Source organism: Phyllostomus discolor, chromosome 1 (assembly GCF_004126475.2).
Source record: "Phyllostomus discolor isolate MPI-MPIP mPhyDis1 chromosome 1, mPhyDis1.pri.v3, whole genome shotgun sequence".
Classification (NCBI taxonomy): Eukaryota; Metazoa; Chordata; class Mammalia; order Chiroptera; family Phyllostomidae; genus Phyllostomus; species Phyllostomus discolor.
Genome location: NC_040903.2, coordinates 207173489 through 207190607, shown reverse-complemented (window position 1 = coordinate 207190607; position 17119 = coordinate 207173489). Strand labels below are relative to the sequence as shown.

Genomic DNA, 17119 nt, shown 5'->3' with positions numbered 1-17119 from the left:
CGTAATCGCTAAGCTGTGTTTTCTGGCTCGGCCATCCCCCAGCCCTGAGTGAGTGAGTGCCCGTCCCCTCTGGGGTAGGGACGCGGTCTGCAGAGCGGAAAAGCGGACTGGGACTGAGCAGACTGGGATCCAGTCCCACCGCTTCCCGGGCTGGTGCGAAGCCGAGAGGCCCGGGTCCTGGGTCTGCGGGGTGAGAGGCCCGGGAGCGGACCCCGCCCCTCCCCGCGGGTCCCGGCCCAAGTTCAGGGTCACCAGCCACTGTGCCGAGCCTCGCGGAAGGCTTCGTCTCCGGGGGCAGCCTCTGCTCAAAAGAAAACGGAGGTTGGGAACTCTCCCGGGATCCTGCCGACCCGTTCCAGCGGGGAAACATCCGGTTAATGTGAAAATCCCAACTTGCCGCTCACGGCCAGTCTGCTTCAGCTCAGGAGTTGAGTCACACCACCAAGGGCTGTGATTAAAAACGTTGTAAACGGGGTAGGTTGCAGTCCTGAGGCCCCAAACCGGGAACCCACAGCACGGCGCGCACCTCTCCCCACCAGCCGTGGGGTCTCGGGCTGGGTCCTTTAAAAGTTCCCTCCCGGAGCCGCCGGGCCGGACCTTCCCTAGGGCGTCCGTCCGGAAACTCCGCCGCGGGCCGAGGGTTCCGCATGCTGGGAGGCTGCGCGTCGGCTGGGCAGCGCCGCCTGCTTCTCCGCGAGGAGTTGGAGCCCGAGCTCTCTGTTGTGCTCTTTAGCCGCACCGGCTGGCGGAACCCTGTCCGTCCCTCCTTAAGCTAGGATGGTGTTTAAGTCCTCGCCCGCCTGTTGGGCTGTCGCTGTGCTTAGGTGAAGGTCCACCGCCTCTTTAGGCATCTCACCCGGAGAGGAGACGGGGCCACGCTTTTCAGAACTTGCAGGCTCCTGGTGGGAGTCGGATAGCAAACATTTGTAAGGCCGTCTGTGATTTATTATAAATACATCAATTTGATGGCGTCAGCATTTACAAACCAGAAAGGGCACTACAAATGCTCGTTAATCGCTTCGCCTTGTTTGAACCTCACAGCTGCCGTGTGTTAGAGGGGATTATGCCTCTCATTTGGGTTTAGGGTTAATTTGCCTTTTGGGACGGAGGCTTGAACCTTGCACTTCTGGAGGTGTTTTGCAGTTAACTCACTTAAGGACTAAAGATCCTCATATTTGGAGTATTGGGGAGACGAAAAGAGTTAACTATGAAAAAACAAAATCTTACCTAACATGGAAAGAGGACCATTAATGCTAGCTACTCAATTTGGGGTTATAGTAATGCCAGCAACTATCTCATTTAACCCTGAAACGGCCACAGGTGGTCGTTGCCACGGTTTGGAGGAATAGGCCAGCGGTGGAGTCTGACCGAGGGTCTAACACAGCCCTGATTAAACTTCCTCACTGTACCCAGACCCTGTTCACGCCTTCTTTTTTCCAGAAGAGAGGGAAAGCTTATTCTTTGGCTGTAGCGTTATTGATGTTTATTTTTAAAAGTCCAGAGTTGCCGTGGCCCGTGTAACCCGTGTTCCTCTCTCTCCAGCACTGGCGTGGATGCTCCCTTCACCTGGCCTTTGGAGACTCAGTTGCGTTTTAATGGCGGCGGCAGCGGCTGGGTGAGCAGCCCGAGACTGTGCAGTACCCCTCGGGGCAGGAGGGGATCGCCTTCCTCCTCCGGCACCACCTCTGCACTGGTAGCGGTGCTTTTTCCCTTGTTACCCCTCCACTCCTGAAGAGAGAAAAAGATGCCACTGCCATTTGGATTAAAACTCAAACGTACCCGGCGCTACACGGTGTCCAGCAAGAGCTGCCTGGTTGCCCGGATCCAGCTGCTCAATAACGAGTTTGTGGAGTTCACACTGTCAGTGGAGAGCACTGGTCAGGAGAGCCTGGAGGCGGTGGCCCAGAGGCTGGAGCTGCGGGAGGTAAGCCGCATAAAAAGCCGCTGGCTCTTCTGGCCTGGCTTCTCTCCTTAGGTCCCAGCCACTTGAATGTATGTTGGCTCTGCATTCTCAAAGTGTGTCCCTGGCCAGCCAGCGTATCTTGAGTTGAGCCTGCAAGCCCATATCCCATGAATAGAGGAATGGACACAGAACAAGGGGTCTTTCCCTGTAAGAGAATGAACGGTGTCAAGTTTTTACAATGTTAATATGTTCCCCCAAAATATAATTCAAACGCAAACATGAATGCATTTTGGATGATCAAGTTTCCTTTTTTCTAATATTGGGTTGGCCAAAAAGTTCTTTACGTGCACTGCCTCTCGTAGTGCTTAGCTGTCTTTAACTTCATTCGATTGTATTGTGACAGCTGTCATATCAGTGTGCATTAAAAAAATATCAAAATTGGTGATTTTTTTGTGCAGCCATTTTAATATTGAAAATGGAAAAAATATGGAACATTTTTGACATTTATTATTTCAAGAAAGGTAAAAACACAACTGAAATGCAAAAATAAGATTTGTGCAGGGTATGGAGAAGGTTATGTGACTGATCGAATGTGTCAAGAGTGGTTTGTGAAGTTTCTTGGCACTATTGACATTTTGGCCAAATAACTCTTTGCTGTGGGGCTGTCCTTATGCACTGGAAGATACTTAGCAGCACCCCTGGCCTCTACCCACTAGAAGCCAATAGTGGAAGATAGCCGACTTACTCAAAATATCCAAATCAATAAAGTTATTGGTGAAAATGAAAAAAATGTGTCTTACTTTATGGGAAAAACCATATGGACTTCCTGGCCAACCCAATATAATCCCCAAATGTGTCATCCTGATCCAGTACATTGTATAGATTCCATTCATTCATTTAACATTCATTGTTTCCGACAGGCCAGGCCAAGATTCTAGAGACACATTGTCTTGAGTTTAAATTCTGGTTGTTGAATGTTGAGCAAGCTGTGTGACCTCACTGGGCTCCAGCTCCCTCCCCTGAACCACAGGGATAATAGGGGTTCCTAATCCTCAGAGTGGCTGTGTGACTTAATGTGCAGGTAAAGCCAGGCTCTAATAACTAGCCTGTTATAGTAATGATTGAGAGGTTTGCCCTGGAAAACCCCTAATCTAGTCAATAGGAAGTTGTACAGTCCTCAAGTATCCACATAAATTCAAAATACTATGTAAAGCCTGTGAGGAATAGGGCTGTAATGAAACCTAGGACCCTTCATCCTTTGGCCACCTGGTTCTAGGGTAAGAGAAAGATGGAGAAACTGGTTATTCCACATGAATACCTGTCTTCCTAACTGATGGTTGTAGTTCATAAAAAGTCAGCAATAAACTGTGCCCCTGGTGACCATCCAATCACTTGATGACTCAATACGGAAGACTTAAGTGCCGAGCACGTAATGTATTAGGAGATTACCCTGGTGTTGATACCAGCAAGAAAACTGGCCCGGCCCTGTGCTGTGACAGGGGAGTGGAGGGTGCAGAGACACAGTAGGGAGGAACAACAAAGGGAACGCCTCCCAGGGCAAGTGATGTGTGAGCTGGCACCTGAAGGATGGGGCAGGGTGGTCCTGTCAGGGACTGGAAAAGACTGTTCCAACAAAGGAACTGGATTAGGGCCAAAGACAGGAGGCACGTGATCTCCTAGACTCTGAAGTGGGAGAGGAAAGGCTGAGAGCAGGGGCCGTGTAGTGAGTGTGTGTGTGTGTGTGTGTGTGTGTAGGTGGTTGTTAAAGGGTTTGGGCTCGTCCTGAAAGTAATAGGGAAGTTAATGAAGGGCTTTTAAACCAGGGTGTGGTACGATTAATCAGGGGTGTGGTGCGATTAGTTTTTGGGAAGAATGAGCCCTCTGGGGAATGATTAGAAAAGCGTAGTTGTATAGATGGTGGGCACTGGGGATTTGGGTGGGAATGGAGAGGAGTGGGTGTAATCTAGAGACACTCAGGACCCTATCTCCTGAGTGTAGGGCAAGGGCTAGCCAGGGGTCCGTGTTGATACTTAGGTTTCCAGTTAGTGCTGGGGGCTCTAACAGAGAGAGGAAACAAAAGGAAGGGTAGGTTTGAGGGGGATAAGCAGAGAGGTGTGTGGTGAGTTTAGTTCTGAAAGGACTGACTTGGAGATGCCCGTGGAGAGGTTCAGCAGGCAGGGGCAGGCGTGGGGCTGGAGCTCCAGTGAGAATCCAGGCTGGGGAGAGGAGATTTTGGAAACATCAGCCAAGGTCAGGTAATCAGTTGAAGCTGGGAGAACATGTGAGGCTTTCCAGGAGGGGGAAAAGATGTGGCAGACCCCTCAGGGTTGAATAGAGGGAGGGGAGCCTTGGAAGGAGGCGAAGATGGAGCAGTCCTAGGAGGAAAAAGTAAACCAGAAAAGCTGTGTACTTGCATTTATTCCATCAGTTTTGCTTCCTTCACCCCTTTTTCCCTTTTCCCTATTTTGGTTTGTTTTTCCTGTCATTTCTTCCTCATGCACCAGGCCTGCCTACAACCACTACAGAGTCAACATCTTGAGAAACCGTGGTTAATTTATTTTTGTACCCAGAGTGCCAGGCCTGGAATGTGCTCGGTAAACACAGGTTGAACTGAACCCACAGGCATTGCGTTCATTCTCTGTTAGCCGAGAAGTGCTATCCCGTGTTCGATGTTATCAGACTCAGGAATAAGCAACTCCATACAGCTGTGGGTGTACAATGATTTTTAACGGAAGGGTGTAGAGTGTGTTCAGAGAGAACAGATGTCATCCCTAGAAAATGTCTTGCCCTTGCACAGGCTGTCCCGCCAGGCCCAACACTTAAGGACAGGCCGTGGTTAGGAACTTAGTGTGTACGGCACATTTTTCATTTCAGAGTTTCAGAAGCTGTGCTCTGTAGCCTGTAAGCAGATGGCTCTTGCCCCAGGCTTAATCTTACTGAAAGGCTGTTCAGAAATAATCCGAGTCAGCAACACCTGTTCTGGGTTTGCGTCCATACATCACGGATAAGATTCATACCAAGAGATACTGGTATGTTGTCTTATAGTATTCTCTTGTCAAGCAAACTTAAGATTATCATAGTGTATAGATTTGGCGGATGAACTTTGCTACTGCTCAAATCTAAGTTGGGGGAGAAACAGCCTTTACTTGTTTAATTGAATACCATTTCACATTTATTATGGCAGTCATAAGGCTACATGATAATACCATTATAATGCTATTTCCATGGGCTTCCACTATATCGGTAGTGTTTTATTTCTTAAACTGGATGTATGGGTATATGATGTTTGTTTCTTACTCTTCTTTTTTTTTTTTGGTCTGAGATATTTTATAACATTAAAAAACTAAAATCAGAAAGGTTAATATATTCAATTTAGTTGACTTCGATTGTTAACTGTTTTCTAAATTCATCCTATTTGAACTATGGAAAAGTGACTTTTAAAAAGGGAAAAAATTATCCTCATAGGAAAATATTGCCTTTTTATTATACCAGCAGCCTCTTAGAGAGCTGTTGAAATTCTCTACATATCACACATTCTGAGTTTCACAATACTTTCAAGAGAGGCTGTGGAAGGCTTTATAGAACTTAAGCAGAATTAGAAAAATTTCTCTGCAGTCCTGAAGGTGTACATTCTGGAGGTTTGATGGAGGTGGTGAGACAAGAAGGGGTCAGCTGGGCACAGCCACTCCCATGGGGCAGCATGGCCTTGATGGATTCAGCACATTCTGGAGTGAGGTGGTTAAGCTTAAAAAGCCAGTGTCGTGGGAAGTGGTCTCAGGGAGTGGGATGTGTGTTAGCCCAGCTCACTGGCAGTGATGTGTAAAACCAGGATGCTAGCTCAGTAATCAACCACGAGCTACGGAACCACCGAGGGCCCCCAGTGTGTGCGCCGTGATCTCCCTGTAGGCAGGCCACTCGGGAGCCAGGGCCAGGGAGTTGCTTGGTGAGCATGAAACTGGAGAAGGGAGGGTGCCCTGAAAACCTCACAGGTCTTCCTAAAGGGGAGCCATGCTGCCTCCTGGACCAGACAGGTTCCTTTGGGCCTGGGCAGTCTTTCCGGGCACTGATTAGGGGGCACTGCCTCTGTTTGCCTCTGGAGAAGACTGTTTGACAGTGTGATTGAGACATTGGCCAGCCTGAGTCAGTCACACCCGGGTTTGGCCCCTGGTGCTGCCACTGATTGATTAGTTGCGTGACCTAGGGCAAATTACTTAATTTCCCAAGTCCACTGTTTTTATCTCTAAATTGAGAATAATAACATTATCTACTTAAGTGCGTGTAGGATTCAATGGTAAATGTAAAACATTTAGCAGAGGACCTTGTAGTGAGGAAAACTCTCAATAAGTGTTGTGCTTCATTACTGTGAACTATTTGTGACTCTTCCGTGTTGGGGTCACTGATGCACTTTGAATGAATTCTCTTTTGTAAATGTCTGTGTTTCTTCCATTTCAGTAAGAGAATACATGGTTGTTTATAAAATGTTCTTACAGCACAAACAAGTGTAGCAGCCATTGATAATCACACTGCTTACATTACTGAATGGCTGAATGTTTAATATACCACTGTAACTTAGCATTCATACTCGAATCTCTGTTTTATGCTAGCTGGAATTAATTTGTACAATGTTACAGCCTCATTGCCCTCGAAACACACAGCTTTAGTAGGTTTTCACTTCTCCATTAGCCTACTTCTTCCCTCCTGTCCACAAACTAACCGCTAGGATTAAAAAAAAAAGGTTTTATGAAATTGTGGATTAAGGTTTATATTTTTTCTTCAGTGTATGTCTTAAGAATTCTTTTAAAATCTTATGTTGGGTAATCACATTTTTATCATGCCGCCATGCCTTTTAATTAGTCATTGCAATCTTTCATTTACAGGGATCCTTTCTCGGTCTTAAAGTCTTTATTGAGCTTGAATTTACACGTGGCTAGAGTTCTTTCTTTTATTTTTATTTCTTTTAAGTTTCTAAATCTCTGGTTAGGAAACAGGGAAGTTACAAAACCCAAAAACCTTTTGAAGACAACTTTTTTCATGTTTTTTGCTATGATTTTTATGTGTCGGTTGTACAACTTAAATTTCAGAGGTCAGTTTTCCTTCAGCTGTTTCTGTGTGCTTCGTGTGTGTTGGGGAAGAAGGGTCCTCCTTGTTGTGTGCTTATATGGCGTATACACGTAACTACAATTCCGAAGATGAGGTCGATACTCACCCACTCCTAAAATTACCTTCAAGGCATTCTGTTGAATAAGGGGCAAAGGCTAGCACAATTTAGAAGTTCTTATTACGGCCTCTCACTTTAAAATTGTAAGTATAGGCTTTGATGTTTGGTTGCCTGTGTTGTGGTTTATCACAGATCTTCAGAAAATGCTTTTTAAGTTGTATTTGAAGTGCATCACACGTAAGTCAAGTTCTTCTTTAGAACGTAGGCTCCGTCGGAGTAGGACTGACCTCTCACCACTGCCCGGAGTAGCGCCTTGTACCTTACAGTCCATAGTTGCTGAATACATGTCTACTGAGTCAAAAATTAAGGCTTTTAAAAAAATTCACATGATACGTCTGGATAACAGTTCAGTTTTGTCCATCTTGATACACTATATGATTTTATTTCCTGGAGAAAATTGAACATTGACAAAGTGTTGAACACAGGTGGGACAGCACCTTTTTTCTTTAGGCTTATTTTTTCACTTGGGGGTTTCTTTTGAAACACTTAGGAAATGATCGCGTTTTAATAGCTCCCTGAGATAAGATTGCTATATCAAGGGAGTGTCACCTCCTTCGCTGAACTTTGAACAGATTCTTCTCATAGTGTTTTCTGGTTGATGGGGACATTTTTTGGCCAAGGGATTTGTTGGAAGAGAGGAATCAAGCGTGTAACGCAAGCCATCACTCTTCAGTGCAACTTTAGAAAGTGTTCTTGGCCATCAGAGTGCTTGATTTTAAATTAGTGTCTCAGGTATTTCAAATATCCACTGACCTTATCTTGACTGTTACCTGAGTAGACCTCAAGAATTTCGTGCGCATTTCCTTCTGTGCTAGCTGTTTGCAGTTGGGCTCTAAAAATAGCTAAAATATGTGTGATTACCTATAAACTTTTTAACCTTTTGGGCCGGTAGTTATTAATTCAGTATGTATGTTGTGAAACCGATAAGATTGACTTATAGACATAGATCAGTAAATACTTTTAGTGAGAGCTATTGAACCATCTGAAGCAAATTTAAATCTTAGATTGGCCTCTTCCCCCAGATAAAGAAAGCCTTCCAAAGTCCAAAGCCGATTATAGTATAATAAATGAGCAAGGATTTTTCCTGACGTTTAGATGATCTGTTCTTTTCTCATTTGGTCTAGATAATTAAGCACCAGCCACATGAATAAGTAGAGGAATTATATATACAAACATGGAGATAGTATGCATTTTAGAAGGAATTTATCAGCATACAAATTAATACAGAATTTGGAAACCTGTTAAAGAAAGGGAGTATTTTTCAACATTCACCTCGATACTTTCTTTTTTTGTTTGTTTATTCACCTAATTTCTAATAAATGTAAAGGCTAACAGTCTGAGATGTTATTCTCTCAGTATTGGATTTTTCACCTAAGAGACGTTAGAGATGCCCTTGAATCTCTCTCACCAACAATCCGCCATGACACTGTAGTCCCACGAGCACGTGGAGTTGTGAATCTGCTCATATCAGAGGGTTTGTGAGTTGAGTTACAAAATGGAGGGCGTCGGGAACTGATGGTGTTTTGGGGGGCTCTAAGTTCTGTCATTGTCCGTGTTGTATGTGGTTTCAGGTTTCATCCCTTATAATGCCAGCAGCTTGAACGGCTTTCTGTGGTCCTCCTTCTGGGTGAATGAGCTTTATTATGCTGGAAGCTTAACATGCCTCATCTGGCTTAATCCTCACCATGAATTAGGCATTATCTTTTCCAGTTTAAAATGAAGAAATTGAAGTCCTGAAAAACTGGGTAATTTGCTGCGCTAATCTGGGTGGCCACATAGCTAATAAGCAAAAGAATCAGAATTTTGCGTTTATGCCTGTCAGACTTCTGCCTGAACTTTGACTTTTAAAGTTGGAGAGGCCATGGACCTCCTGGAGAGTCTGTTGAAAATGCAGAATTTTGCATACAATTTCAGGTGGTTTTTAGGCTACTTCTTCCCACAACCCATCTATGAGTGCAGGCCTAGAGGACCTTGGATGAGTCGGTCTTTCTTTCTCTTGGTTTAATAGATTCGTCCCCACTCTCTCTCCAGGGTGAAGGTGCTGATAGGATGGGATGTTTGCCAGCAATTCAAGGCCTTCCTATTTATAAGAAAATAACTTGTCCCTGAAGCACGTCCCCCACCCCCTTCTCCCACAAATGCCCTTTTTTAATGAATGGCCTTTATCTTCAGATCTCGGGAAAGGCCATTTGGGTTATTCATTTCCTCTCTGGGACAACTTTCTGTTAAGGGGGGAAAAAACCACAACTCCTTTCAAGAGGGAAAGGGTTGTGAGTGGGACTCCTTCTTGCTCCTCCGAAGGTAGGTCCATGTCTGTCTTCCCTACGGGACGGCACCTTTGTGCCCACCAAGCAGTCCAGCAGCAGGCATGTGACATTCTTCAATGAATGGATGGATGGCTCATGCTTCCTTTATGCAGTAACCGAATTCCCTGGCCGGTTGTTGAGCTTTCTTCTTCATTCTTCTTGTCCGATCCACATCCTACTCGAACATGATAGAAGGCCTTTGCTTACAGCACGTTTTTAGCAGTACGCTGGGTTCTTGTTTTGAGGGGCGAAAATTATACTTCAAGACTGAGTTTGTCTTTGCCAGCAAGTTGTTTGACTCAGATTCACTTCGAGAATTTCCCGAGCTAGTAGCATGCAGGATAATGTCTTTTAATAAGTCGATCAAGAAATAAGTACTCCTATGGACTGATAGATTGATTACGGCATTGTTCTAGGCAAGGGGAGACGAAAGGAATCAAGTCTGAATTTAGCCGAAGTGTACCTTTTACAAGGTTGGCACTCGGGCTTAGCCCACCGAGAGCTGACGCCCAGCTGCCAGCACCACAGCAAACGTCTCGTGTTGCTGGAGCACATGGCTGGGGAACGAAGGCCCAGGCTTGTGATGGGAAAGAGGTTCTTTGTGGGGGCCCCTGCACAGCCTCCGCCACTGCTGGCGGAAATTGCCTTGGTCAGGGCAGGAGTTGATGCTCCAAAGGGTTTTGGAGAGCTCTTTCCATGAGCAAAGGGCATCCTTACCCAGGCCAAACATTCTCAGATAGTCCTCCTAGACTCTTGGCATCTATCATCCAAATGTCCCCTGCCGTTGTTGTTTCTTCGTATATTCTTATCGACAAGCCCCAGTGGAGACCCCCAGCAGCCGAGCTACGGAGTGCTTGGCAACGACAGATGAGATGAAGATATCCTTGCACGGTTCACCTCACTCCTGCCCAAACGGTTTTACTTATAAAAACAACTTCAATTTTTGTCATAAACAAGTGGATTTGAAATCCTGTCAAACTGATATAGCACAGCTGGTTTAGCAAATATTTTCCTGTTTGGCTTTCCAAGCAATTTGTTCATAAATAAATATTACTTAGCTTTATCATTTAATAAACTGGAAAGATATCCAGAGGCAATTTAAATTTTCAAGGATTAGCTTAAGATGCTAATTTCACTAGAAGAATCTATGCATGTCACAAATTTTGTATGAGACGTAGCAACATGCAGTGGAAGTAAGTTTTCTCTTGAGGGTTTGTGGCACTTTCTGTAGTGGCTTACCCAGAGGAGGTCACGGAAAGCCACGCAGCATTTACATTAATATTTCAAGGTAGGACATGGGAATTGTGCTATTTTGAACAAGCTTGACCTGAGCTGGGTAAGAAAATACACACGTAACTTCACGCGGGGCGTCAGCAGCCCATTTTCTTCGTGAATATACAACAACTCGCCTTCGCTCAGGTCCGTTACAATTACTTAGATGGCTCACATTTTGACTTGACAAATTCCCTTTAATGCAAGTGAATTTTCAGCAGATTGAATTCAACTGCAGTTGACAAAACGGGGTTTTGTAGGCAATAAGGTAGAGTTCTGGTGCCAGATGCTTGGGTTTAAATCCCTACGCTAATTGTATGATTTTGTTTTTTGTTTGTTTGTTTGTTTTTAATATTTTATTTATTTATTTTTAAAGAGAGGGAATGGGAGGGAGAAAGATGGAGAGTGAAACATCAATGTGTGGTTGCCCCTCATGTACCCCCCCTACTAGAGATAGGCCTGCAACCCAGGCATGTGCCCTGACTGGGAATCGAATCCAGCAATGCTTTGGTTCACAGGCTCATGCTCAGTCCACTGAGCTACACCAGCCAGGGCTGATTTTGTTTTTTCATATGTGACATGGTTGCACGTGATAGTAAGAATGATAGCTATTTATTGGGTACTGACCATATGCCAAGCACTGTACTAGATGCCTTACATGTGTTTAATTTAATCCTGAATGTAACTGACTTCCTTGCTCCTTCCAGAAGCTCAGTGGAGAGGACCAAATGGACAGTGTCAGACCAAAGGGAGATCCTGATGCAAGACTCTTGTTAACTGTCAACTCTGCTTTTCGTGTGTTTTTTTTTTTTTTTTACTGCAAAGTTATTTTTCTTTGGCTATTTCCATTTTCTTTTTATTTTTTTAAAAGATCTATTTATTTATTTTTAGAGAGAGAGGAAGGGAGAAAGAGAGGGAGAGAAACATCAATGTGTGGTTGCCTCTTATGTACCCCACACTGGGGACCTGGCTTGCAACCCAGGTGTGTGCCCTAGACTGGGAATCGAACCAGCGACCCCCTGGTTCGCAGGCTGGGACATAATCCACTGAGCCATACCAGCCAGGGCTATTTTCTTTTTTATTATGTCAATTTTTTTCTTTAGTGGGAATAATATACTGAGAGAAACTGGATTGAAGAAAAGTGACTGATGTTTTTTTAAATTTTTATTAAATTTATTGGGGTAACATTGCTTAATATCATATACATTTCAGGTGTACAGCTTTATAATATGACATCTGTACACTCTCGGTGTGTTTACCACCTGAAGTCTAGTCTCCTTCTGAGCTGTTACTTGTCAGCCAATTAAATTCTGAGTTACGCCACTGAGAATTAAGATACTCACTATAACATCCTCTCTCTTTGCCAGACTTCGGTGTAAATTATTTAGAAAATAACCTCTTTCCTCCATCTTTTGCACTTAAAGGTAATATTTAGACAAGCGCATAGTTGACGTGTCTGTACTTTTATTTCTGGCACCTATTCTGAAGTCAAATTTGTGTTTGATGGTCATTTCTTATACATCTTATAAATTCTTTATTACTATATGACAGTTGGAAGAAAACTGAAGCATGTTTAATGAAGCATATACCTGAAATGATGATGTTATTATGCACGTGGTACCCGTCACCCCCACTAGAACGCAGACCGTGTGTACACTGCTGTGCTCCCCGCGCCTGGCTGGGGCGTCTGGTCAGTGACAGCCCCCAGTGGGAATTCAGGTCCTCCAGCCCCAGGCTAGCACTCTTCCTCAACGACATACTACTTTTTCGTGAGCCATTGGCCACTTCCCTAAAAAAACAAAAACAAAAACAATCTGGAGTATTGGTATTTTCTACTAATTTATTTTAAAAGGATAAGAGAAAGAAAAGTAAAAGTTACCCAAGACAAAACCCTGTTGGTGAAGGAAATATTTAGGTGTAGAATTTCCTATACTAAAGGAGATGTAATATGACATTGTATACTGATTAAGGGAATTTGAAAACTATGATAATCAAAGCTAATGTTACCTCTGAGTGCTTTTACTCTCCTCGCTTATTCTGCGCCTCAGCAGTCCCGTGAGTGAGGCACTATGGCCCTCACCTCTGTTCTGCAGATGGGTAAACCGAGACTCGGAGGTGTTACACAACTTGCTCGTGGTTACCTGGCAGGAACCACCACTGGAGTAGTTTTTCTGGCTCCTTCATGGGCATCTTTCTTCCCAGTACGTAGCCCTGGGCGAGTGACAGGTGTTCTGCCATGGAGCTGGTGCCCTTAAGGACAGCCTGGCACGCTGCAGCCGTCCCAGTCTGATGGAGATAGTTTTAAGTACTCTTGAGATATTTGTTATCCTATATTTTAATGTCTGCAATGTATTATCTTGCTTAAAATATGTTTTTAGCCCTGGCTGGCGTAGCTCAGTGGATTGAGCGCGAGCTGTGAACCAAAGTGTCGCAGGTTCGATTCCCAGTCAGGGCACATGCCTGGGTTGCAGGCCACGGCCCCCAGCAACTGCACATTGATGTTTCTCTTTCTCTCTTTCTCCCTCCCTTCCCTCTCTAAAAATAAATAAATAAAATAAAATAAATGTTTTTAAAGTCTCATCATGCTAAAAAAAAAACATAGGTGTGAGGAGGAACATGAATTTAGCCATGCACACCGTGGCTTCTGGAGCCACGGTGTGCATGGAACGAGAAAACACGGGAGCACCCGTGAGCCCACTGACGTTCTCTCTCCCTTCACTCATGGGGTCGGATCCTGTGACCTAGCTGCTGTGCACACGGGTGTATTTCCACCTGTCACAGCAGTTCACACCTGGCTGTGGTTCCGTGCCACCCCCTGTGAGTCGCTGGCATGTAGCAGAGCCACCATAAATTATTCCATTTTTATTCTTCTGCGGGTCATGATTCTATTGTTTAATCTTTACTGTCTGTTTTTTTTTTCAGTAAGACATTTATCATTATGTACTTCGAATGTAGGGCAATTGGATATAGGATAATGAGTACATATTTATGGCCTGTTCATTCTAGTCTACTTTTGAATATAATGAAAATGTCTTATATATTTTTAAATAGAACTCCTTGGAATAAAATGTGAGTGGTATTATGGGACTCAAACAATGAGAACACACTGAGTGCGTTTTTCTGAGTTATGTGCCCTCCATGCCTCGGTCCTCAGTGAGGAATGGAGCTGAGAAGAAATCCTTTAAAACCATAAGTGTGCCCTTTGTCACATGGAACTTTATATTGTTAATGAAAAAGGGAATATTGGCTTTTTCATATTAAAAAAGGAACAGCTTTACATTTTCTTGAAACATTTGTGTGCATGGAAGAAGTATTGGGCCGTAACTAGAAAACCACCTTGTAGCTGTGTGGAGAAAAGAACGATTTCATGCATGATGAAACCATGACTTGCAAGCCTCGATTAATGAAGAAAACAAGTATGGCTTTTACTAACAGAAGTCTAGGAGTTTCTTCATAGGTATCTCTTTAGTATTTTAGCCACAAAAGTAAGTTACTTGATTTTATAACTCTCAGATCTTTCATGGCAATACTAATTTAAGAACAGTAAAGCAGCTTTTTTTTTTTTTAGGGCACTGTAAAATATGTTGGGTAATATTCAGGCAATAGAAATTAAATTTGACTAGATTCTTAAAATGAATTAGGGCCCATATCCATTTAGAGTTCCAAAATCCTCTTTCTAATTCTCTTTTTGTCCTTATGGCCCTCCGCGGTTGCCACATCGTAACCATTTCTGAGTAAAATGAAACAGCTGTAATATTAACCCGACAGAAGTGATGTCAGAAAAATAAGCAGCTATTCCTAAATATACCCACTTCAGCTCTTCTTTACTTCTTTGCATTGTGTAGTACAACTTCTAAAAATACTGTTCACACTACTCAGTATCTATGGTAAGACAACACAGGAAGAATAACTAAGACTTGAGTTCAAGTAAGCATGGAAATTTTTTTTTTCTGTGAATTAATTGAAATGTAAAAACTGGAGGATGAGCCAAAATAGACTGAGGTTATCTGTCTTTTCACTCTCTTGTAAATGAGAAGAGAACAATTACTATTTATCCATTGCCCTAAAACGTAGGCATTTGTGAATTAATCTAATAGACAAGTCCCAAAAGGCCCAAGTTTAGGAGATTGGAATAAAGAGAATTCTGTCTGATTCATTTGTTGGCATGGGGCCTAAGGAAGGGCCCTGCAATGTAACCCACTGGTTAACTAAAACGGCTGAAGAAGGGCAGGCTTGGTTTACCCTCAGTCAGGTGGGACCTAAGCAGAATGACCTTCCATGTGGCAGCACAAAACAGAGCACATGTCTTTTGTATTGAAACGTTGTTATCGAAATGCATATGCTAACATTGCCACTTAATTCTAGCTTAGTCTTTAAAGACGCGACAATATTGTTTTAACTTTGTAATTGAGTATCTTTCTCTGTAGCACTTATTCGTGTCTGGCCTCCCATATACTTTGCTTGTCTTTCTTTCCCTATTGGAATGTAAGCTACTCGAGGGCAGGAATTGTGTTTATTTTTTTCTTCAATGTTGTGTTCAACACTTAGTAGGTGTTCAGTCAAGTTCACTGAGTGAGTAGATGAATCTTTCTAAGACATCAGTCTGTTTTTTTAGAAAGTACAATTTAATACATATTTTTGAAGAATGGCCTTACTGTGTTTTGGAATCGCTGTATTCTCCATGGCATCTTCTTGTCCAGGGCAGTAAATAGGAAAGGTATGAGCAGTCATCATCGATGGAGACAGTGATCCCAGTTCATGCCTTAGACTTTCTTCCAATAAATCCCTGAAATTGGCTTGTCATTTGATTCTTTTTTCCTGAAAGTGAAATGTTACCACAGCAACAAAATCTGGTTATTTGAGGACATCAGTTACTTCAGCTTCCGTTTCATGAAAGTTTCGGTAATTAGAAGATGAAGGTGTACTTTTGATTATTCTTTTCTCGAGTCCTCATGTGTGCTCGAGTGTAGGGATATTGTATTTCGTCCCCTTGACTGTGAGACAGATAATATGCTGACCAAGGACGTAAGAAAATGGATTACAGTTGAACAGAAAAGGAAAAAACGTTGCCTCCTTGGAGGCAATGTGACTGCTGTACTATCTGTCGGAAGAAAGCCGTAGGATGCTTCATTATTTATGGCAGACGCGGTGCAGAGGAAGCTCCGGACCTGAATTAGGTTAACACTTGTTAACCGCCCGTGTTAGATGATCTCTGCCTGCGATAGGCTTCCCCTGGTGCTGTCTCCTCTCGTCTGCTTCCTGCTGGAACGTCTCCTGACTTCTGCCTAGTCTAAGAAAAGCATCAGGGTAAAATTATAGTTGCAATTTCATATGGGATTAACTTTTATCAAACTCGGTGGCTTAAAAAACCTCCGGCTAATTTGTGTGTCCTTCTGCTCTGCCTTAAAAATAGGACAACTGAAAAGACTCTTAAAATAATTAGACAAGACATGACTTGGGGCTTAGGAAAGGGTTTACATTCTGAAAGGATTTGGACCTGCTTATAACAGTTGGTGTCCCTTTAGAGGACTGTGATTTGGGACACACCCAAGCTCAGAGGTTTGTAACTACCTTTTTTCTCTGAACGGAGAGCTTCGTTGTCAAATCACTTTGTTCTCTGAGTAAATGTTGGTTTGGTTTCAAGTAAGTCGACCAAGTTGTGCCTGGAAAGAAGCCAGATTTTGCAACTTGTAACTTTTGTTTTTACGGTAGTTTACTTAGCAGGCATAGTTATCTGTACCATTTTAGGAGAGTAGCTGGTGAATTTTTAAACCGCCGTAAAGAAAGCACGGAGGAACTCGAGTAAAACTACTGCTGTGTTTGCTCAAAACAAAATAGGAAAGAAACAGTGAGTGTACAAGTATCTGACTGTGAAGAAGTTTCACAAAAATCTATTGAGTGATAACTGCGAATTGCTCTAGACGATGCTAGAAGTTTCAGTTACTTTGAGGCCTCTGTCAGAGTTCCCAGAGGTCAAGTCAGCTTGCCGGGGTCACCAGCGAGAGTAGGCAGAGTGGCGGAGAAAGAGAAGCCCCATGGATCCTTATTAGGAAAGGCAGTGGGACGTTAGGTGATGAGGAGAGGGAGGCAGCATCTGAAAGTCAATAATTAAAGGCTGGTTCGTGGGAACATTTTTACGACAGTTAAACCAAGCCCATAAATGATACAGGACGTGCATGACCCAGAAGATCCGGATGCAAGGAAGAGGAGACACATGACTGTGGGAAACTGTCACACCATGTAATGACTGGTAATAGTTGAAATTTAGAGCACACAGGGACCTGTCTATACCAAGGTTTCTTGTATGTAAAAAAATAGTTCCTGGTGTGTGTTACCTTTTAAGTAAACGAAGACCGGAATATAGATATTAGGAAGCAGAGAATACAGTTAACTCATGGCTAGGCTCACCTGCTTCTTGTT

General features: G+C 43.5%; 1 protein-coding gene across 1 annotated transcript in view; it reads left to right on the top strand.

Moving 5' to 3' along the window:
- Window positions 1-705: 705 nt before the first annotated feature.
- The window catches only part of PTPN21 (protein tyrosine phosphatase non-receptor type 21), a 58947-nt gene continuing 42533 nt past the window's right edge, over window positions 706-17119 (top strand). The window contains 2 exon segments of the mRNA XM_028507740.2: window positions 706-824; window positions 1543-1924. Coding sequence (XP_028363541.1) covers window positions 1745-1924 — 180 coding nt within the window. The 5' untranslated portion in view covers window positions 706-824; window positions 1543-1744.